The sequence below is a fragment of the Phoca vitulina genome, unplaced genomic scaffold, assembly GCF_004348235.1.
Source record: "Phoca vitulina isolate PV1807 unplaced genomic scaffold, GSC_HSeal_1.0 scaffold53, whole genome shotgun sequence".
Lineage (NCBI taxonomy): Eukaryota > Metazoa > Chordata > Mammalia > Carnivora > Phocidae > Phoca > Phoca vitulina.
Window position 1 is genome coordinate 10,976,734 of NW_022589756.1, and position 24,338 is coordinate 11,001,071.

At 45.3% G+C, this 24,338-nt stretch overlaps 1 protein-coding gene and 1 pseudogene across 1 annotated transcript; both read left to right on the forward strand.

Annotated features, from left to right (window-relative positions):
- The first annotated feature begins 354 nt into the window (after positions 1–354).
- LOC116622565 lies at positions 355–5,212 on the forward strand (annotated as a pseudogene).
- On the forward strand, positions 3,923–22,688 carry LOC116622613 (L-threonine 3-dehydrogenase, mitochondrial). Its single transcript, XM_032389100.1, has 9 exons — positions 3,923–4,006; positions 13,039–13,237; positions 15,023–15,065; positions 15,291–15,361; positions 17,101–17,250; positions 17,349–17,521; positions 18,572–18,662; positions 20,270–20,539; positions 21,352–22,688. The coding sequence occupies exons 2-9, from the start codon at positions 13,054–13,056 to the stop codon at positions 21,489–21,491; spliced, it is 1,122 nt and encodes a 373-aa protein (XP_032244991.1). The 5' UTR covers positions 3,923–4,006; positions 13,039–13,053; the 3' UTR covers positions 21,492–22,688.
- The last annotated feature ends 1,650 nt before the right edge of the window (positions 22,689–24,338 follow it).

Here is a 24,338-nt window from a genome sequence, read left to right on the forward strand (position 1 = left end):
GTCCTGGGATCAAGCCCTGCATGGGGCTCCCTGCTCAGCGGGGAGTCTGCTTCTCCCTCTCCTGCTGCCCCCCCACCCTACTCCTGCTCCCTCTCTCTCTCTCTCTCTCAAATAAAATCTTTAAAAATAAATAAATAAAAAGAACAAAATGTAGAGGAAGGGAGAATGTGTTCCCTGCAGCAATTATTGCTGTGGTGTTCTTATGGGGGATTTCTGTGTCCCTCATTTCTTCCACATTTACTACCTGGAATTGTTCTGTAAGAAAGAGTTGTCCTTGGCCTTTGCCCGGAGGAAGCCTAGCAGCCAGCGCCTCAGAAGAGGCTTAAGACAGCACCGAATGAGGGGGAAAGGGAAATGTGGACCAACTGCGCCCGGCGGGCTGCGCTACCACCTACAACAAGCACATTAACATCAGCTTCCACAGGGAAATTCTCCTGCAGTGTCAACTGAGCTAAACAAGGTACTTCGTCGCTGGCACCATCAGCACTAGATTAGAAGAGGTATTACACAGAAGGAACCAGGATTGGCATCTTGATTTGACTCCAGAGACAATGTTCTCAGCCACACTTTTTTACTGCATCAGGCCATTTGGTTCTCTACCCTTCCCATTACAATATATCCTCATGTAAAAAGTAGATCCCATAAAGGTTTCCTGTGGATCCTAAAAGAAGAAAAGAATGGGTTCCCCTGCTTAGGTGCAAAAATTTTGTGCCAGGAAAACACACTTTTCTTTGTTCAAAGCACTTTGAAGCCTCCTGTTTTGACTTAACAGGACAAACTCAACAACTTAAAATGGATGATGTTCCAACCATTTTTGATTTTTGTACCCATTTAAAGTCTATGAAACTCAAGTCAAGGAATCTTTTGAAGAAAAACAACAATTGTACCCCAACAGGACCATCTAATTTAAAATCAAACATTAGTAGTCAGCAAGTACTACTTGAACATAGTTATGCTTTTAGGAATCCTATGGAGGCAAAAAAGAGGATAATTAAACTGGAAAAAGAAATAGCAAGCTTAAGAAAGAAAATGAAAACTTGCTTACAAAACGCAGAGCAACACGAAGATGGATCAAAGCCACTTTGGTGAAGAATCTGGAAGCAAATAACATATTACCTAAAGGCACATCAGAACACATTTTACCAACTGCCTTAAGCAGTTTTCCTTTGGAAGATTTCAAGATTCTTGAACAAGATAAAACATTACCAATTCTATAAAACATTCCTTTAAGATTAGCCCACAAAGAACTTGATGCCCATCCTTCATTCTATTCAAAGGTAAAGATATTTAAGGAAATTATGCCAAAATTAGGTATTTAATAAAGTTGTACTTGAAGTAACATTATTACTGTATAAATTATAAAGACTAGATTATAAAAACATGGAAACTTTCTATGAAAGTTAATATTTGAAAAAGAATGGAAGTGCCTTGCATGAGAATTATGTACTTAAAAATTTTGCTAGAAAATTGTATGTTTGCAAGGCGTTTTGCGTTTTTGTCTTTTAAAACTACTTTTAAAGAACTGTCCATGACAATATGTTTAAGTTCTATTAGAAGGAAATTTTTTTTTCATGTACCAATGTTGGGATATTACATTCGAAATAGGATGCTAAGTAAGAATTAGCCACCACTAAATATGACTTTAAAACTGCAAAAAAAGGGGCATCTAGGTGGCTCAGTCGTTAAGCGTCTGCCTTTGGCTCAGGTCATGATCCCAGGATCCTGGGATCGAGCCCCGCATCGGGCTCCCTGCTCAGCGGGAAGCCTGCTTCTCCCTCTCCCACTCCCCCTGCTTGTGTTCCCTCTCTCACTGTGTCTCTCTCTGTCAAAATAAATAAATAAAATCTTTAAAAAAAAAAGTTGTCCTTTCTACCTCATTTATTTATTTATTCATTATTTATATCAATATAGACTAGAGGATATTTATATTATTTTTTATTATTTGGGTTTGTGATCTGAGAGCCAAAATCTCAACCCTGAAAATGGAGGGAAAGTCTGAATATTATCAGAATCTAAGTTAAGGTAACAGAAACCTACTTCGATGACTTAATCCAAAGGGTAGGAGGAAGACACAGACTTGGCAAAGCTGGAGAACTAGCCTGGAAAGGGGCAGGAACCCAAGGCAGTCCCGAAGTCAGGAAATCCGCAGGCAGTGGCCCCCAGAGAGGTCCTTGGCTGGTGGGGGCCAGTCCTGCTGTTTTCAGCCTCTCCCTCACCGTGACCGGGATTCAAATCCAGTGGAAGTGCCTGTCCCTTGACTGGAAGAGGAAGGGGGCTGATGATATTAATACCAAACTGCTTCCCTGAGAAAGAAAGGAAATGGATCTTAGATAGCCAGAAACCACTCACCTTTCAATTCCTTGTAAATCAACCCTTCTTCATGCCGGGTCCTCAGAAACAAAGGTTTAAGCCACGCCTCTCTCCCCCCAATCCCCTCCCGCATCCAGACCAGCAGCAATGCCAGTGGGTTGCTCCACTCAGCCACAGCCCTCCCTGCAACCCCACTCAAAGTAAGCTCAGGATCTCTGACGTCATCACAAGTTCTGGGGAAAACAACAACAACAAAAGTAACTCTTCATGCTTTGATGTGGTGTATTAGAAAGGGCAGTGACCCAGTGCCTGGGTCAGCATTCTGGTAGCTTGGCCTTGAGCATATGTCTTCACTTCTCTGGAAGGGGCTTCGCCACTTCCACTGTGAAGTGGGTATAATGCCCTTCATAATCTCTAAGGTCTCCTGAGAGGCTAAGAAGTCTGTAAGTAAGATTTTAGAGTTCAAGTGCACTAGAGAAAGACCCATAATGAGGATCATGTCGTATGAGAAAGTGTTGAATAAATGGGGCCTTCCAAGAAAGAGGCTGTAAAATAGAAAATTCGACGTATTGTATAGCATCATAGATTCTTAATGTTGGAGAAGACCTATCTTAGAGCCGTTTTCCAAAATCCTGATATGCTTGAGAATCGCTTGGGGATCTTTTAAAATGCGGACTGTGATTCAGTAGATGGGGTGGGGACTGCTTTCTACCAACCTTTGACAGCACATTGGGATCACTTGAGGGGCTTTAAGCAAATACTTAAGCCTAGGCTCCTCCCCCTCCAAACCCCGCCAAACGAGATTCTGATTCATTCGGCCCTGAAACTCCCAGGTGAGTCTAACAGGCCGCGAAGTCTGAGAACCCCGGCCTTAGACCCGCGCTTCTCCAACTTTAGCGCGCATGAGCATCACCTGAGGGCTTGTTAAGACACAGCTCGCGGGGCCCCGCCCCCAGAGATCCTGACTCTGCAGGTCGGGGATGATGGGGCCCCAGATTTTCACGTCTAACAGGTTCTCAGGTGATGCTGACACTGCTGGTCCGTGGCCTTGGGGGTTATCTCATTTGACGCTGATGTTTCCCATGTGGGAAACCAAGAAGCAATGACACTACCAGATCTCCCGACTCGGGGTCCCGGGCGATTTCCTCAGCCAATCCTTCCAACTTCCTCTCCTGCGTCCCCAGGTCCCCGCGGAGCCCCTCAACGCCAGCCCGAGCGGGTTCTCGGGGGCTACAGAGGGGCCGATTTCCGAGGAGGGGAAGGCCCTTGCGGAGCCGCGCGCACCTGGACGGGGCCCACGCGAAGACCGGGAGGCTGGCCCCACTGCTGCGGGAGACGCTGCGCGCGCGGGACTCTCACGCGCCCCTGGCCGTTCCTTAACTCTCCACTTTGTCGGTCAGCGGAGGAGGCCTAGACCTGCGGGGAAAGGGTTGCCAAGGCAACCGGGGCCCTCCCTCCCCGGGCCCCTCCCGCACCCCGGCCCCCTCATGACCCGGCGCCTCCGGCGGGGCCCCCGCGGAGGAAAGGGATTGGTGCGCGGAGGGGCGGGTTCGGGTGCAGAGAGGATAAAGGCGCCGCGCAGTGGGCGCGCGCTCGGGTTTCCACTGGCGGCGCTGCGATTCCGGGCCGTGCTGCTCCAGCTCCAGCTCCCGTTCCCACGCCGCAGCGCAGCATCTCTGGGCGCCTCAATCGGAAGGTCAGTGCGGAGCCGGCGGGACGTTACCCCGGCTGCTGTCCCCGGGAGCAGATACCCCTTTCGGAGCGGAGGCCGACGTCGCGGGCCCACCTGACCCCGGCTGGCCCGATCGGTGTGGTCCCGGCGTGAGCGCCGTCTCCAGCGGTCGCCGCAGAGCTGGGAGGCGGGGGGCGCGGGGCCGGGGGCGCTGCTGGGGTCGACAGGGCGCGACACCCGGCCCCTTCCACTTTGCTGGGACACCCTCCGCCAAGGAATAAGGAGAGGCGCGGCCGTTCTCATAAAACCGGTTTATCCGGTCATCTCCCGGGGAGGATGGGACCCCACACCCTTTCCACCGAGAGCCGGCCTGACGCCCGACGTCTTCTTGGGTTCCCTCTCCCGGGCGTCCTCCTCCCGCTCTGCAGAGCCAGACGGCTGAGACCCTCTGTATCTCCAGCTTAGAGCTCTGGAGTTTTTTCTAGACTTTTTCTGTCTTTCCGATCATCACCACGGTAAGTCCGGACTTTACCAGCTCGTTGGTGGAGTCTTTACATTAAGCAGTTTGCTAAGTGCTCTTCATAGATTGCTCTATTCATTGTTCTCAACAATCTAGTGTGGCGGTCCTATCATTGTCCCCTAAGATTGAGGAAACTTGAGGTTTGGCAAAGGAGTGTACGCAGGCTCACGCGGCGAGAGAGTGGCGGCGTCCCGAACCCCCTCGACTGGTCGGGTGCCCTCGCAGGGAGAGGCGGGGAGGAACCGCGCTGGAAGGGGGTTGGGGGAAGGGGAAGGGGCCCGCAGCGCGACCACCGGGATGCTTCCGGTTTGTCTTCTTGGGTACCTGATCGCATCTCTTGGAGGAGAAGTGTGGGGGTTGTGGAAGGACGGTTTGAGACTCAACGAATCGGATTTCCTATCCCCTCTTGGTGATTTATTCGCCTGACCTTGGGCAGGTCAGTTCACCCTGGAGAGAAGATCCCAGCTTCAGGGGTACGGTGAGGGTTAAGTAAGAGTTCAGCAAAGCAGGCGTTTCATCCGTGCTCTGATTTAGGAGGTGCCTGATTTTTCCTTGGGTCAGTTCTATTAAGAGTACACATTTATTATTATTTAATGGACCGGAAGATTTAAAGGAGAGACTGCCTTGCAAATGTGTTTTATAAGCCTTATTGGTCCTTAAAGCAGACTAAGAGGTGGGAGAACCCGCGGGGGGGCGGGGTACGGGAATGAAGGTGGGCGTGGTCAGCAGCTCAGTGCCGGAGGGTTTGATGCCAGGAAATCGTCAACTAGGCAAATGGCACCTCTTTTGTGAAATAAGTTTCACAGAGTGCAGGGTAGGAAGCCCCACTTTGAGGTGTAGGGAGTGAAGGTTGGGAGCAACCGACCACTCCTGGAGACCCCTGAGACTGGGAGAAAAGATGAACAAGAACAGGTTTCAGCAGGTTTATAAGGGTGGGGGGAGAACAGGTTGGGGAGTTAAGTGGGACAAGGGCTTGGGATTTTGAATGAGACTGGGGTTTAGTAGGCATCAGCTGAACTGAGACTGGGAGAAAAGATGAACAAGAATAGGTTTCAGCAGGTTTATAAGGGTGGGGGGAGAACAGGTTGGGGAGTTAAGTGGGACAGGGGCTTGGGATTTTGAATGAGACTGGGGTTTAGTAGGCATCAGCTGAACTGTTAGGTCTCTGGAGGCAGTATTGATCTCTATTGGGTGAATTTTCTAGCTCCTCAGCAATATATGTATGTGCAGACCATTCACTGGGGCTGGAGACTTTTTTTAAAAAAATGAATTTTAAATGTTTTATTTTAAATTGTAGTTGCAATCACATAATGTAAAATTTCCATGTTCACCACTTTTAAGTGTACCCTTCAGTAGTGTTTAAGTATGTTCACGTTACTGTGCAATAGATCTGTAGAACTTTTTCATCTTACAAATCTGAAACTATATGTCAATGAATGAAACACTAATATTCCTTCCTTCTTATCCCCCACCTCTTGGCAACTACCTTTCTACTTCCTTTTTCTATGATTTTTGTTACTTTAGATACCTTGTATAATTCATAGGAGTGGAGTCATATGGTGTTTGGCCTTTGGTTACTGGCTTATTTCACTTGGCATAATGTTCCGGAGGCTTATCCATGTTGTAGCCTGTGGCGGGATCTCCTTCAAGGCGGAATAATATACTGTTGTGTGTATATACCACATTTTGTTTAGCCATTTATGTCAGTGGCTGGAAACTTTTACTTTCATGCTTTAGTGCCGGAGATATTGTTTATTTATTGTCTTCGTGACTAAGAATGATTAGAGCCGGAATTTGGGGAGATCACAAGACAGTGAGAACATTAAGGGAAATTGATGTTGCACCCTCAAGGAAAGGCCTGTTTTGTTGGTCTTAAATATTTCAAATTGCAGTTTCTTTTAATATTCCTGAAACAGAATTATCAATCTTCGGAGCAATCACAGTTGAAATAAGTTTTTCCCCTGAGAAACCAAAGTAATTTTTTCTGCCAACAGAGGCATTCTATTTTTTAATTTTATTTATTTTTTTCGTGGCGTAGGCAAACCCTTGATATTTCCTGTTTTCTCCTTCCGGTCTGTCTGTTCCACAACGTGTTTGGTTAGTACTGACATGCATCAGGTACTGCTAGGAATTGCTCATAAGAGCTCACAACCTCATGAGAGAGACAGCCATATTGTCTCCTGGCACCTAAGACCAACGTGTCCAAAACCGAACTCTGTCTTCTCATCTGACCTGCTTCCCCAGGGAGCCCATTCTTACAGCAGCACACATTAGAGACCTCAGTATTCTCCTTGATTCCTTATCTAGCCCCGTCATATCCATACAATGACCAAATCCACTTGAGCTCTGAGTCTTCCTCTCCATCAGCCCCACCCTCTTCATGATGTCACTGCTGTCTCAGAGTTCTGTGGTTCAGGCAGAGAGGGTAAATGCCAGGAGATGGGAGAAGTGGTATAATAACCACCCTGGAGAGGCCTAGGTCGGGGAGGCACTCCATTATTTCTGGAGAAGAGTCTGTTGACCTGTTTCTTTTTCATCCCTTTGCAGTTAAAGTAAACAAGGTGCTTGGGAGAGGAAGTCTGTGGACTATAATCTAATCTTTAAAGAGGGACTGAGAATCTTTGATGATTTCCCTATATATAAATTTAATAACTAGGTTGGCAAAGCAAATTTTACTTTAGAACAGCTCTTCTCAAAGTATGATCTGGGGAATCCTGGGCTTCCCTGAGACATTTTGTAGGGTCCATGAGGTCAAACTATTTTAAAAATAAGACTAAGTTGTCATTTGCCATTTTCATTCTTTCTCTTATAAGTGTACAGTGGCTTTTTCCAGGGTCTCCGTGACTTGGGATGAACTTTTCCTCTGATGGTTAATGAAATGTGTGCTCGTGTATTCTAGCAGCTTGTGTTTCTAGAACCTTCTAAGGGTAAGCTTGGAGTATAAATACGGGTTTTCAGAGATGAATTCAATTCTTAGTACTTCTATTACACACTTACTAGCTATCTTTAGTTATACCTGTTATCATTTCTGTGACTTCATTTCCTTTTATAAGCCATCACTTTGAAATCCCTAAGTTTTCCTTGTGCCTATATGGTAAAACAACAACAACAACAAAAAGTAAGTTATACTTCGTAGTCTTGATTTGAAAACTTTTCTAAATTTTTAAATGATATAAAATTATTCTAAAATGAAAAGATATTTATATATTTTTATATTTAAGGATAGATTTTTGGCTAAACGGGGAAACTAGAAAACTTGATTTTTCTACTCAGAGCTATACCATCCATGTTTATAAATGCTGAAAAAAATGAAATGATCTATTGGAGTTCCCTCAATAATGGAAGGGAGGAATTTACTTCAGAGAAGTGGACAGAACTAAATAAGACCTAAAATGTGACAGATTTCATCAGTTTTACAGTGGCTAGAAATTTACATTATGTGTCTTATGCTGTAGAACCTTTTTGAATAATATTACAGTGCCAGTAGTGTTCTGAGATCAACCATTCAGAGTCCTCTAAAGAAGAATGAATTGAATGACTTAAATGTAGATATGATGAGCTCTTAAAAAGCCAAAAATGATTTGTTACAGCTTTCCAAACTAGGCAATGAAAAAGCTGTTGAAGCATCTAGCAGGATAGGTTATCAAATTGCAGTGGCTGGAGAAACACAGTAAAACCTTGTTTGGATGAAAAAGCATGAAAGAAATCCTAGCACTGTCACTTTCTAATAATAGAGAAAGTTGTCAAATTAAAAATTTCGCTGCAAACATGAAGACTAAGTTAGTATCTTTTTTTTTAAGGTTTCATTTATTTATTTGTCAGCTGAACTGGCCACTTTTTTTTTTTCCCATAAAAAATCATTTTTGCTTCAAGGAATGACTGAAAAACTAGGGTTATTCATACTTGGATGATTGGAATACATTTTCTAAAAAATGAACCAAGTGAGTTTGTCATTTCAAGGAAACAACTAATGGCATTGTTGCCAATTAACTTGTCTCTACCACTGTGAGTTTGATAGCTTCTTAGTATTTAGAAACTTTCCGAAGAGATCAGTAGGACCTTTTGATATTCTCTAGTGAGGTGTGTTAACATCTGGAAGCCCTGCATAACTTGCTGAACCAACATTTTCCAAAAGACCAGTGCATGAAATTACAAAATCATCAGGGGTAAAAGATCCATTCAAAGCACTAGATAGACCAGTGGGTTTTAAGGTACAGAATCCAAAAGGTTCATTGATAATGGCTTCAGATTCTACCTTGCAACCAACCTTTAAGAAACTACCATGTGGGGTGCCTGGGTGGCTCAGTCAGTTAAGCATCTGCCTTTGGCTCAGGTCATGGTCCCAGGGTCCTGGGATAGAGTCCCGCACTGGGCTCCCTGCTCAGCAGGGAGTCTGCTTCTTTCTACCCGGCCCCTGCTCATGATCTCTCTCTCTCTCAAATAAATAAATAAAATTAAAAAAAAAACAAAAACCCACCACGTGTTGAGTTTTGGATAGTGAAGATGAGTATCCAGAATTACCTGAAAAGACTTTTTTTTTAATTTTTTTTTAAAGATTTTGTTTATTTATTTGACAGCAAGAGAGACAGCGAGAGTGGGAACACAAGCAGGGGGAGTGGGAGAGGGAGAAGCAGGCTTCCCCCTGAGCAGGGAGCCCAGTGCGGGACTCGATCCCAGGACCCTGGGACCATGACCTGAGCCGAAGGCAGACGCTTAACCAACTGAGCCACTCAGGCGCCCCCAAAAAGACTTTTAAAATACTGCTCCCTTTCCCCACTATTTCACTGAGTCTGGATTTTTTCTACATACTTCAATTTAAGTAACAGATTGGGTACAACAGCAGATGTGAGAATCCAGCTGTTTGTACATCTTTGTTGTCTGCCTTAAAGGCAAACAGTAGCACTCTTCTCATTTTTTCTTTTAAAATATAGTTATTTTCATAAAAATATGTTTATTGGCTTTAAATGAATTAATATATTAAGTATTTCTCAGTTTTGCTTTCTAACACAACAAATGTTCGATGTAAACCACATACAAAGAAGCTCTTCGTAGTCCTCAATATTTAAGAATGGGAAGGAGTCCTGGGACCAGAAGACTTGAGAACTGCTGCCTTAAGACCATTCCATTGAACTTGGTGGTAGCAAGGTGATAATCTTGACTTGGAAAAGCTATTTGCTGTAGATGGTTGGCAGTTTTTTTGTTGTTGTTTTTAATGTCCATGCCTTGTTAATGAGAGCAATCCTATGGTGGGGACAGTAGTGCTGCTTGGTGGTGAAGAGCTGCTTCCCTCACTGACCTGGGCGTATAGTGAGAGAGTGAGCATCAAATGTTAGTTATTAATAGTAGTGAAATAAGAAGAACCAACTTAATTAAGAATTGTCCACATTGTTAACCTAAAATGCTTTATATTCAGTTAAGAATGTGAGCCTCGGGGTGCCTGGGTGGCTCAGTCAGTTGAGTGTGAGACCCTTGATTTTGGCTCAGGTCATGATCTCAGGTCGTGGGATCCAGCCCCTCATCCGGCTCTGCTCAGAGTATGGAGCCTGCTTGGGATTCTCTCTCTCCCTCTTCCTCTCCCCCCTCATCACTCTCTTTAAAACAAAACCAAAACAGGGGCGCCTGGGTGGCTCAGTCGTTAAGCGTCTGCCTTCGGCTCAGGTCATGAACCCAGGGTCCTGGGATCGAGCCCCGCATCAGGCTCCCTGCTCCGCGGGAAGCCTGCTTCTCCCTCTCCCACTCCCCCTGCTTGTGTTCCCTCTCTGGCTGTCTCTCTCTGTCAAATAAATAAATAAAATCTTTAAAAAATAAAAAATAAAAAATAAATAAATAAATAAAACAAAACCAAAACAAGCAATGGGAAATGTAACGATATCTCTCTGGACAGAACCTCACAGAAGCAGTTACGGGACACGATCAACGGAGTGAATGCTGATGGTCACAGCCCAGTTGACGGCCCGGAATTTCTGACAACGATGGCAAGAGAAATGAAAGGCACAGTGAGGAGGAAATTAGAGAGCAGTCCGTGTGTTTGATAAAGATGGCAACAGCTGTATGAGTGCAGGGCTTCACCGTGTGATGACAAACCTGGGAGAGAAGTGAGCAGATGCTGAGGTTGATATGGACAGGGAAGCAGATATTTATGGTGACGGGCACGGGAACTATGAAGAGTTTGTACTCACGATGACAGCGATGTGCGGACATTGTACAGAATGTGTTCAATTTCTTGTACCAAGTTATTTATCTGCCTCTTCCTTGTTTCCCCCCTGCTGTCCAAAAACACGCAAATACGGTGATTAGGACCTCATTCTTCCCTGTCTTCTTCCTTTATCTTATTGTCATTGTCCTGAAACCTTCCTTGAGAAAATCGATCCAGTCACATTGTGCACGTGGCTCCCTCTGGATAAATCTAAGACCTGCACACCTCAGCGTAGATGGAGTTGGTCAAATGAGGGAAGATCTGGGTTGTGCCTTTTTTTTTTTTTTTAAGCAGTTTTTGTTAGGAAGCGTCAGCGTGTTGTAGAAGCGAGGAGCCATAACTCTTATGTGGAGTATGGACAGTCAACAATATGTAGTTCAGAGTTGCACTATTGCAAAATGGGTGTATGATCCACATATTCACACATTATTTTTTTTTGTACTGCTGGTTCTTTACTAGAAACATTTTCTTTTATTGTTACTTGCTTTTTAAACTGTGTTTAGCTACTTAAAGAAAATTTGCTTATGGCACAATTGGCCTCAAATCCATTCCAAGTTATGCATGTTTTCCAATAAAAAATTATAATTTATTCTATCCCCCCTTTCCCCCCCCAAAAGAGTCAGAGTTCTTACCCGGTCTTGGGTGACAATAATGACTGAAAGGATGATTTCCCCAAAGGTCTTCTGAGGGACACTTGGGCCTTTCCTATAATGTGGCCCAGAGTGGGGGCCCCTGGTCCAGTCCTGACCCCCCACAGCAAGCCAGAGATGCTCCAGCAGAAGGCTCTCTTCTGCTTGTTTGGCAAAGTTAGCTGGGATGAAGGGTCCCAAGGGCTTTGAAGGGCTGTGTATTAGTGTTCTCTCCTCAAGGCACTGAGTTGAATGTGGGAGCAGGCTAAGTTCAGATCTTAAAGGGTCTTCAACTGTAGTTTACAAACGTAAGATGGTTAGATCTGGTGAGCTCATTGGAAGGGGGTCGATCACCAGAGTCGGCTCTGAAGGTTCACCTGCCAGCTCTGTTGGAAATCTTTTTTTTTTCTTAAGATTTTATTTATTTATTTGACAGAGACACAGAGAGAGAAGGAACACAAGCAGGGGGAGTGGGAGAGGGAGAAGCAGGCTTCCCACTGAGCAGGGAGCCCGATGCAGGGCTTGATCCCAGGACCCTGGGATCATGACCTGAGCTGAAGGCAGATGCTTAACGACTGAGCCACCCAGGCACCCCGCTCTGTTGGAAATCTTACTGTGGAAGCCACAGGGCCGTGTGCAGAGTGCAGGAGGCCTGACTTTAGAGCAGGGGAAGCAGCAGAGCTCGCTGTGTGGCTCTGATTTACTCTTGGGACACGCTTGCGGGGGGGCGGGGGGGCGGGGGCGGGGAGGGTGCAGGTGGGGTGAAAGGCCTGCATGTGCCTCCAGTCACAAGCCTTGTGTGATTGGACCGTCTTGACCTCTTAAGGCCAGAACTGATTTCATGGTCAGTGAGCAATAAAACTGGTGAGGAAGAGGAGGAAGACTAAAATGTTTGTGATCTGGGGCGCCTGGGTGGCTCAGTCGTTAAGCGTCTGCCTTTGGCTCAGGTCGTGATCCCAGGGTCCTGGGATGGAGCCCCGCATCGGGCTCTCTGCTCTGCAGGAAGCCTGCTTCTCCCTCTCCCACTCCCCCTGCTTGTGTTCCCTCTCTCACTGTGTCTCTCTCTGTCAAATAAATAAATAAAATCTTTAAAAAAAAAAAAAAATGTTTGTGATCTGGAGGGAAAGGAGAAAAGGGCTCTTCCAGATGATCCTTTCGAAAGGAGAGGGCAGTAAAACAAAGTAGTCACAGCTTACCGAATATCACTGAGGGCCTTTTTATCTTAACCATCTGCTTTTCTGGTCTGGTTCATTCTAAGGATAGTGACTGAGTGTTTGCACAAGATTTACAGGGCACTAGGTTATTTAATCTGGGATCTGTGTGTGCCTTCCGATGGTGCGTGGACAGACGGCTAACAGCTGTGAGGATTTGAAGGCTTCGCTAGGATGTACTGACTTGGTGTTTGCAGCTGTATGCATGGTCCCCTCCACTGTGATCATTAGATGCAGTCGATGTCAGCATTGTGAGGTGTCAGTTCTAAATCTCTGCCCGGCTTTTGTCTGCCTGCCAGGTTTGATCCCCTTTTCACAGAGCCCAGCTCACGGTAGGCTCTTGACGGACTTCCTGTTGGCCCACTCAGCAGTCTCCTTAGTTCAGTTTGGGAGTCCAAGCCGCTTTTTGCCCGTGAGCTGACGATCTCAGCGAGCTTGTGTTTGGAGGGGTCGGGAGCATAAAAGGTTGCGTAATGAACTCTGCTCCTTTTTTATGGCAGGGTACTCGCGGGGAAATGCCGGTCGCTAGGCTGCTACGGCAGGTCGCGGGCCAGATGCTGGGGAGCCCAGCCTGTGGCTGCTGGACAGCTGCCCCGCCGCTCCGGTTTCTGGGCACCTCCCCTCGGCAGATTCCAGCAGACGCCAGCTTCCATTCTGCCTCTTTCTCTGGAACAGACCAGCCACGCGTCCTAATTACAGGTTGGGGTTTTTTTTTTTTTCTTTTTTCCGCATTTGCAACTTGTTTTTTCGTTCTTTTTTTTTTTTTTTTTTTTTTCTGTGCTGTTTCTGGATGGTTTTGGAACGGCTACCATGTCATCAGAAATGACCTTTTCCACGATTGGCTTCCTCCAGAATATGGCAAGCCCGAAATCCTTATTGTGTCACTGTTGCCAGTGCTTTGTTTGCATGTTGTAATTTTTTATTGTCTGAAGGTTGGATATAGGAAAGGGGGGGGCGGTGCAGGAAGCTGCCGAGGAGCTGCAATCACCTGAAGGTGAGGACTCACGGGGAGCGAGCGTGCAGGGACTAGGGCAGTGCATCAGGTGCATCTTTTCTTGGCCGAGCTCCTCAACCCAAACTGCACATCATCCATGTCCAGCAGCTGTTGCACGTTTGTGTGTGGGAGACAGAGGAGATACGTTAGGGCCTGCCCAAGGAACCCGTCCCCACCATCTTAGAATGTCGTTGATCTCAGTGTCCCCAGATTGGCCCCCTTTGCTCCTCACCTCCTGTCCACCCAGCCCCTGAGGCCGTATCCTCCTCGCTCCGAGCCTCTCCGGGCACTCCAAGTCCTTCCAGCCAACCCAAGCCCACCTCTGATGTGATGGACACACTTTATTTCCTTCTTCCCACCAGATTGTCTTCCCCTTGGCTTCTTATGTTCCTCGCAGTGTGTGTGTGTTTCTTTGACTGCCTCCTCGTCTCTGACTGGAAATGGACTTGAGGTGGAGTCACTTCCCCTCTGCACCATTCCTCCGTGGTTCACCCCACTTACCTGGTAGTGGTTTACTCCCTCCTGCCTCCACCAGCAGAGCATCTTCTAGAACCCAGTGGTAGTGTCAGTGGGCCCGGTTCTAGTCCCACGGTAACAAGCGCTTATAGGAAATCCCACTTTCTGGATCTCCTGCCTCATTTACTCCTCCCAGATGAAATTTGCAGTTGCATTCCCCCAGCTGTACTCACGGCCCCCAGCTTACCCACTTCAATCAGTGGCATTTTTTAAAAAAATTATTTATTTATTTATTTGTTAGAGCGAGATCGCGCAAGCAGGGGGAGGGGCAGAGGGAGAGGGACAAGCAGACTCCCCGCTGAGCTGGCAGCCCTGACCTTGATCCCAGGACCCCAGAATCATGACCTGAGCCAAAGGCAGACGCTTAACCGACTGAGCCACCTGGACGTCCCTCTTCTCAGCGGCATTTTTAAGCCTCTAAATTAGGAACCTCTAATCCTCATTTTTAATTTTCTTCATGGCTCCTTGTTGATTCAGTTATCTGCCTTTTTCTCAGCTGACTTCCTGGTTTGTTCCCTCTTTCCCCTCTCGCACCCCAGCCCAGTTCTAATGGGCAATGGGCTTCTGGATAATCCTACTGGAGGCTGATCTCAGACTGTTCTATTTGGCTTTGACTGTTTTGGCACCTGTTGCACTCAAGCTTCAGAGCCCATCAAATAATGAGGGCAGGTCTGAGAGGGAATTCCTGGCCCAAGGAGCTAGGAGGCTCTCCAACTTTCTTGTGATTTTCCTCCTCTTGCACCTTTGCTTCCTGTCAGCCACTGCATGCTAGAAAGAGTTTTGTCTCTGCAGCTAATATTACCTGCCTGATCTCTGTCCTAGCTTAGAAGACGTAACTTAGTTCTATCAGGTCAGACTGGGGCTTTCCCTCATTAGCTAAGATTGCCATATAGTCTTATTCTGCTACTATTTTCTGGGAATAATTGAATTGGTTAGATTTGGATTAAAGTTCCACTTTTTTCTTCTTCATCTAGGGGGTCTTGGCCAGCTTGGAGTGGGGCTTGCTAACCTTTTGAGGTAAGAGCCCCAAAAGCTGAAATTGAAAATCTGAGTTGTTCAGTATGTGTAGCTTATCTTTGGCAACATGTAATCATTTTATTTTGCTCTTAATATCATAGACTTGTAGCAGTTCCATGGGTCATCATCTCCCACACTGGTCCTTTGCCCTATTTAAAAGAGCATTTTCATTGGACCAGTTATATCCTAGAGGTACCAACTCACGTGTTTTGATTTTCCCTTCAGGAAACGATTTGGGAAGGACAATGTGATTTTGTCTGACATAAGGAAGCCCCCTGATCACATCTTCCACAGTGGTAAGAGATCAAGATGCCTTGCTTTTATCTTTGAGTTTCAAAATGCAGTTAGAGAGGCGGCTCATGGGGTCAGTGTGTGCAACAGCTCATAACCAGGCTTATGATGAAAAGAAAGGCATTATTGAGGCCCGGCTGTGTGATTTTTAAAAATGTCCTGTTTTGGGATGCCGGGTTTCAGCTCAGGTCACGATCTCAGGGTTGTAAGATCGAGCCCCAGGTCCGGCTCTGTCCTGGGCGTGGAGCCCACTTGGGATTCTCTCTCTCCCTCTCCTTCTACACCCCCTCCCCCACTCACTCTCTCTTAAAAAAAAAACCTATTTTGGTCCCTCGTAGTTCTGTGAAATGTCTACAGTAATGCTGCTGCTTGTTCAAGAGTTACAAGAACAGGAGAACTCTCTGAACTTGAAGTAAAGTTTGGGAATGATATCTTTGGATGTTATTTGGGATAGGATTTTTGGAATAAAAACTTTGATTCCTGCCTTTTGAGTTTTTAGTTAACTTCTTCTCTCAGAGGGAAAAGAAAAATCAAGTCCTGTAATGAGGAAAAGGAACTTTAAAAATTTGAAGAAATTAATCCTCCTATTTCAACATAGACTTGCTCTTTAAAAAAATAAAAGAGGAAGATTTATTTATTTTAGTGAGAGGGAGAGAGAGAGAATCCCAACAGAGGCAGACTGCGTGCTAAGCGCAGAGCCCGACACGGGGCTCAATCTCATGACCCTGAGATCATGACCTGAGGTGAAATCAAGAGTCAGATGCTTAACCAACGGGGCCATCCTGGCACCCCAACATAGACTTGCTCTTAAACTGCTGTGCACACACACAAACACTTCAAACTCCCCAAGTTTTCCCCTACCTTAGAAACATGTTTATAACATCTCCTGGTCCATCCTGGTTCCATGTCAGCCTTTGGCTTACCGGTACTTTGCTGTGAGTGGGGGAAGATGCCCCTGCACCAAACTGACTCTCCCTAGGTCATGCTTGTGGTTCTTCTATACCAAGCTGTATGTTCTTTTAAAAATCCACCTCTGGGGCGCCTGGGTAGCTTAGTCTGTTGAGCGTCTGCCTTCGGGTCAGGTCATGATCCCAGGGTCCTGGGATCAAGTCCCGCATCGGGCTCCCTGCTCAGCGGGAGCCTGCTTCTCCCTCTCCCTCTGCCTGCTGCTCCCCCTGCTTTGCTCACTTGCGCTCTCTCTTATCTCTCTCTGTCTGACAAATAAATAAATAAAATCTTTAAAAAAAAAATCCACCTCTATATCCTTTTTAAAATACTTAACTTTTCAGCAGAGTGAAATCACCGTGTGCATGTAGGGGTGGTATTAACAGCGCCAACTCTGGAGCCAGCTGCCTGGTTGTGACCCCCGTTCTCCCACTTACTCTCTGACCCTGGCTAGTTCTTACTTCTCTGTGCCTCAGATTCCTTCCTGGTAAAATATATCTCCCTCAAAGTCTGTATGAGAGCTAAATACACAGAAAGCCCTTAGGACGGCGCCTGGCAAGTGTAAGTCCTTTATAAGCGCTAACTATTATTACCTAGGGGGTGGTTGGGGTTTGTTCATAAGCAAAATGCTGCATAGGGTCCAAATGGTTTCGTCACCAAGTTGATCCTAATGGAATTCACGAGTCAACAGAGGTGGGGGAGAAGGTCCACTTAGCTTTTTAAACCCCAAACTTGCAAAAAAAAAATTTTTTTTAAAAAACAAACTTGCGCTTCTATGGTTTTGCTGTGTTCCTCATAGGCCCGTTTATTTATTCCGACATTCTGGATTACAAAAATCTTCGGGAGATCGTGGTAAACAACCGCATCACCTGGTTGTTTCATTATAGCGCTTTGCTCAGTGCGGTTGGGGAAGCAAACGTATCCTTGGCCAGAGCTGTAAATATCACCGGTAAGTTTCTGGGTCTTGCCCAAAATGGTTGATTTGCCAGTTTTTCCAGTTCTGCGGTAGGAGATTTTTCAGACGGTGGTCATGTCCGTTCGTTTCAGGATTGCATAACGTCCTGGATGTCACAGCAGAGCACAACTTGCGATTGTTTGTGCCTAGCACAATCGGAGCTTTTGGACCTACTTCTCCCCGGAATCCAACTCCCGATCTCTGTGTTCAGAGGCCCAGGACGATCTACGGGGTGTCCAAGGTCCACGCCGAGCTCATGGGAGAAGTAAGCGTTGCTTGGCAAGATGACTCAGCGTTGCCTTTTCTATTCTTTCTGCCTCATACACTTGCTGATTCATCCTTGGAGAGGACATTTCCCTCCACCCCCACCCCCAGCACAGCCCCCAGAAGTGCTCCCAGGCTGATTGTGTTTGCTAAGTGGTAGGTACGGATAGCTCCAGAAGAACTCCTTAGCCCTTGGCCTTGTGATAACACGCAACCCTTCCCAGAGGCCCCTCGATGGCATCCTCTTCATTTGCTGCCTGTCTTACGGGTTCTGCTCCATTCTGTCAGGCTTCCACTATTGGCAGTAATGGGAGGTGATTTTCAAACTTTGTGTTTATGGAGAACATCAAATGACTTTGGTTCTATTTTTTTAAATACTCTTTGGTCTTTAAAACTCTATGCTAAGGGGCGCCTGGGTGGCTCAGTCGGTTAAGCGTCTGCTTTCGGCTCGGGTCATGATCCCAGGGTCCTGGGATCGAGTCCCACATCGGGCTCTCTGCTCAGCAGAGAGTCGGCTTCTCCCTCTGCCCCTCCCCCTGCTCATGCTCTCTCTCCCTCTCATTTTCTCTCTCTCTTGCAAATAAATAAAATAAAAAATCTTTTTAAAAAAATGAGAAAAACAACTCTCCAGCACATGTGAGTTGGTGTCAGCTCCTTTAGCTGACCTATCAGGCATTGCCCTCCTCCTGTGCCGTCCTCCCCGGGCTCTGTGCAATGCCACACCGCAGGAACATGCTCCTGGAGGACTGCACAGTGTCTTCCAAAGAAAGGCTGGAAACCAGCACAGGCTGATTTATTATTGACCGTGTTGGTATGTCACCAGAGTGATTTTTTGAAGATTAAAACTTAAGGGCTATTTATTAAAGAAAAGTGAGTGGCTCTTAGAAATTCTACAGTCTCGTTTCCTTTAGGAATATTTTAATAGAACTGCATGGAAAGATATTCCGTTCCGCCCTCCCCCCACCCCACCCCCCAAAAAAGAGCTGTTCTTTGCATTGCTCTGTCTGGTTTAAAGGATGTGTTTTAAAGTCATTTTTCCTCTTTCTCGTAGTATTATCATTACCGGTACGGGTTAGATTTCCGGTGCTTGAGATATCCTGGAATCATTTCGGCGGACTCCCAGCCTGGAGGAGGAACAACTGGTAAGTGCCGTTCTCTTTCTCTGCCCTATGGAAGACGGGCTTGCTCAGTGCCCTGAAAAGTGGCGAGGGACCGGCAGTCTTTTCAGCTGTGTACTGACCCGAGTTTCGGCACCCCCTCTGGCAAGTGCATCTGAGAAGCTCATGGAATCCCATTGACTTGAACTTGTGAAGGGTAGCTCATGCTGGTGTTGCAAATCCAGGTCGGGACTGGCCATCCCCAGTGCTGGAATCAGACAGAGAATATTCAAGAACAGATTTGTCATCCGCAATGTAGGAAGACACCAAATAGGAAATAGCCTCTTTCTTTGAATCCAGCCTTTGTTTCTTAATGCAGAGAGCTCTGTGAAAATGGACTGTATATATGCATTGCATATTTTTAAGGGAGCATGAGTGGTAGTGGTGGTGGTGGTATTATTATTATTATTATTATTATTATTATTATTAATTTGGACTCAAACATGCATTATATTCAATAACTCCCATACTAGAAATCCTTCCCATATGAGGGGTCCTGAGATACAATATAAAAGCTAAGCCTTGGGCACCTGGGTGGCTCAGTTGGTTAAGCGACTGCCTTCGGCTCAGGTCATGATCCTGGAGTCCCTGGATCGAGTCCCGCATCGGGCTCCCTGCTCGGCAGGGAGTCTGCTTCTCCCTCTGACCCCCCCCCTCATGTACTTGCTCTCTCTCATTCTCTCTCTCTCAAATAAATAAATAAAATCTGTAAAAAAAAAAAAAAAAAAGCTAAGCCTTGACAAAATCTGAGGGATTTTAAATTTTTTTAATTTTATTTATTTACTTATTATTTATTAGAGAGAGAGAGAGCACAGCAGGGGGAGTGGCAGGCAGAGGGAGAAGCAGGCTCCGCTGAGCAAGGAGCCCGATGCAGGGCTCGATCCCAGGACCCTGAGATCATGACCTGAGCCAAAGGCAGACATGCTTAACTGACTGAGCCACCCAAGCACCCCCAAATCTGAGGGATTTTAAAGGAGATTCTTATTGGGTGACTTTTTAAAAAGCTTTTTGCCTTAATACAATGCCTCTCCAAGTATGCACTGGGAATCCCTCAGGATCCTTGGTTTTTTTCAAGGAGTCCAAGAGGTCAAAACTCTTTCCATCTCAGGATTAAGATATTAGTTGCCTTCTTTTCACTCTCCTTATGAATGCACTGTGGAGTTTTCCAGAGGCCGTGTGATGTGCGGCAGTGCAGCGGGCTGAACACGCCAACACACAGGAGACCCCAGCTGTCTGCTACCGAGCCAGGCAGCCGAGAGATGGTCAAAACGTAAAACACGCCGTTCTTCTCACTAAATGTTCCTTTGTTTGGAAAATACGTTCTTCATATACAATATCATACACATGACTGTGTGATGGGTTTATTATGATCATTTTAAGATGTAGTAGTATTTTTTTAAATGCTCTGTTAATTTCTGGTATAGTAGATATTGATGTAACCCGCACTCTTAAGACCTCCTTGAAGGTCCTCGGTGGTGTTGAGGAGCATAAAGAGGTTTGGAGCCTAAGGCGTTTGAGAACCACTACCCTAACACAAGAGGCTCATTCATCGTTTTGTTATAAGACGACCCACAGACAGGATTCTCTTTCAGACTATGCGGTCCAGATCTTCCATGACGCCCTGAAGAATGGCAAATTTGAGTGCAACCTGAAACCCAGCACGAGGCTCCCAATGATGTATATTGATGACTGCCTCAGGGCCACTCTGGAAGTCATGGAGGCCCCGGCAGAGTCCCTCTCCATGAGGACCTACAACATCAATGCCATGAGCTTCACCCCTGAGGACCTGGCCCAGGAGGTTCTCAAGCACGTACCAGAATTCCAGATCACGTACAACGTGGATTCTGTTCGACAGGCCATAGGTGGGTATATCATTGCAAACCCCCCTCAAAACCCAAGTGAAGCTCCAGTCTGTACTGTGAGTCCCATGAGGACAAAAAGCATGGCGGATAAGGAAGGTCTGGACACATTCTGGAGAAAGAGTTGTTGAGCCAACAGATGCTGCAGTTTGGGGCACTGATATCTAAAGGGGGTAGAGGGACGCCTGGGTGGCTCAGTTGTTAGACGTCTGCCTTGGGCTCAGGTCATGATCCCAGGGTCCTGGGATCGAGCCCCACGTCGGGCTCCCTGCTCCACGAAGGCCTGCTTCTCCCTCTCCCACTCCCCCTGCTTGTGTTCCCTCTTTCGCTGTGTCTCTGTCAAGTAAATAAATAAAATCTTAAAAAAAAAAAAAAGGTAAACAAATGCTTTAAAAAAAATAAAGGGGGTGGAATCGTTCTATTCCAAATAAATAGCTTGTCAGCATTTCGCCATTTTATCATTGAAACATAAAACCAGCCAACAGCATAAGAAAACGTCCCTGGGTTTTCTGATGCCACTGTGGCCTTGAGCACTGTCGGAGTAGAAGAGTCCTGCCCTACAACTCCGTGGGATATTTTAATAGTGCGTCACAATTCCCAGGGCCTGACCATGGATGTGTAATAGAATCTTCTAATCTAGGAGGGTGGCTACGTGTGCACATAATGGCCACTCCGGTCTGCTCAGAGGAGGAATTTCAGAGAGTGAATTTCTTTTGTGGTATCTTGGATGATAGACCTTTATATAAAATGTGCTGGACCTTTTTGCAAATCTAGAGCCTGAGTAACTTACGCTTCTATTCCATGTCTTTTCCTAGCGGATAGTTGGCCGATGAACTTTGATGACAGCAATGCTCGGAAGGACTGGGGTTGGAAACACGACTTTGATCTTCCAGAGTTGGTGACGACGATGTTGAACTTCCATGGTTCTGATACTAGAGTTGCCCAGGCTAACTGAGGGCATCAGAAGGGAGAGCTCAAGTGTCCTGGACCGCTGTCAAGGGAAAACCGTAACGACCCTGAGGAACCTAAATTATCTGGAATGGAAGGATGAATTGGATGAGATGTTGGCAGCTCATATTGAACTGCCAGGTTGGAGAATCATGTTGGCTTTTGCATTTTCAAGATGCTGTAGGTTTGGTGGTAGGTTCTAAACCTTTGCTGTTTGCCTAAACTTGCCCAAACACACATATCACAGAATGAAGACTTCAGTCAGAATAGTTGCCATTTCCTTAACTCAGATGAATTGACCATTTTGGGGAAGGTGGACGTATGTGATGTTTGTCATGAATTAAATTTAATTTAAATATCACTCCTAAGACTCCATTATTCTCTTGACTAGAGACCAAAGATTACATTTTAAAGACTATCAAAGATTATCTCCTAATTTAAACACTATCCCATCAGGAAATAAATGTTTGCTATATAATCCCATGTTCATAATGTTCAAGAAATCTTAACACTCCCTCAAAAATTATCACTTCTAATTTACTTTTCTGTAAAAAGATGTATCTGTAGGAAATGAAGAATATCAAAGATGATATAACTAGTAATGGGGAGCACCTCTTATTTTGATTAACTTCCTGAGTATTGATTATCAGGACTGTAATTCTCTTCCCTGGCCATGTCAGTCTCCCAGAGGAACTTACGTAAATGTCCAGGTGTCTGGGCTCCTCCCTTTCAGGTTGACTCAACAAATGGGGATGAGAATCTCCAAGTGCCACCTGGTTATTCTGTTCCTGCTATGGCCCACAGGACCAGGTCCACACAGTTTTCTAAAGAGAACTTTTTTTGTGACAGCCTTTTTTAATATACTCTTAGATTGAGCTTTCAGGAGAGCTGCTCTAAACCCTTCTGAGGCAATTCCTATATAAATATATACGGATTTACTTTCTTCCAGCCACCTCCGGATACCTGTGAAATCACCAGAGAGTAGAACTGCTCATGGGTATATTGGATAAAGTTGTCATGGACTAAAAGGCATTTCTATTATGTGCTTAATGACAGGGTTCTGTATTTGGAATTTTTAACTGCAGGGTAGAAACGTGAACTGTTTTGGAGGCATAACTGGATTTAAAATCTATTTAACTTTTGGGGCACCTGGGTGGCTCAGTCAGTTAAGAGTCCAAGTCTTAATTTCAGGATTGTCGTAAGTTCAAACCCCACATCGGGCTCCATGCTGGGCGTGGTGCCTAAGTTAAAAAAAATAATATTTAACTTTCAACTGGAGAACTTCTAAATTATTGAATGATTTAATAGTTTATTGTTTTTTTTCCTACTTAATGAAGCTTACATTTGTGTATAGTATTTTCTAAAACCAAACAGTAATGAGATTTTTGGGTTTTTTTTTTTTTCCAACTTTACTGAGATTTATTCACATACTGAGATTTATTTCACATACTGTTCACTCAGTTTTGTTTGTTTTAGGTTTTTTTTTTTTTCCAGTTTTATTGAGAAATCATTGATGTACATCACTGCAAAAGTTCAAGGTGTATTGCATGATGGTTTGGTTGTGAAATGATTGGCACAGTAGGTTTAGCTAATATCCCTTATTTCCTAGAGATACAATAAAAAGAAAAGAAAGAAAAAAAGAATAAAGGAAAAAAAATGTTCTCTTTGTGATGAGAGCTCTTAGGATTTACTCTCCTAACAGCTGTCCTGTAGATCATCCAGCAGTGGTAACTAGTCATCATGCTGGACATCACATCCCCAGTACTTACGTATCTTATCACTGGAAGTTTGTACCTTTTGACCACTTTCCTCCAGTTCTTCCTTTCCCCATCCTCCACCTCTGGTAACCACAATTCTGACTGATTTCTTTTCTATGAGGTTGGGCTTTCTATTTTTTTTTTTCCCCCACATGTAAGTGAAATCATACAGTATTTGTCTCTCTCGGTCTGACTTATTTCACTTAGCATAATGCCTTCAAGGTCCATCCATGTTGTTGCAAATGGTAGGATTCCTCATCTTTTCGTGGCTTAGTAATATTCCATTGTGAATATATACCATAACTTTATTCGTTTGTCCATTAGTGGACACTTAGATTGTTTCCATGTCTTGCCTCTTACAAATAATGCTGCTATGAACACGGGGGTGCAAATGTCTTTTCAGGTTAGTGTTTTTGGTTTTCTTGAATACATTCCCAGAAGTGGAATTGCCGGATTATAGGGTAGTTGTATTTTTAATTTCGTGAGGATCCTCCATACTGTTTTCCACAGTGGCTGTACCAGTTTACTATCTCGCCAACAGTGCACGAGGGCTCCGTGCCCTCCACACCCTTGCCAGCATTTATCCTCTCTTGTCTTTTTTATAAAGATGCATCTATTTATTTTAGAGCGAGAGACAGTGCACAAGCTGGTGGGGGGGGGGTGCAGAGGGGAAGCGGACTCCCCGCTGAGCATGGAGCCCAATGCGGGGCTCCATCTCACAGCCCTGAGATCATGACCTGAGCTGAAACCAAGAGTCAGTTGCTTAAGCGACTGAGCCACCCATGCGCCCCCTCTCTTGTCTTTTTGATGAGGGCCATTCTAACAGGTGTGAGGTAATACTTCATTGTGGTTTTAATTTGCATTTCCCTAATGATTAGTGATTGAACATCTTCTCTAGTATGTGTTGGCCATCTATAGGTCTTCTTTGGAGAGATATTTGCTTAGGTCTTCTGCCCATTTTTGATTTGGGTTATTTAGTTTTTTGCTATTGAGTTGTATGAGTTCCTTGTATATTTTAGACATTAAGCCCTTATCAGATGTGTGGTTTGCAAATATTTTTTCCCAGCCAGTAGGTTGTCTTTTCACTTTGTTGATGG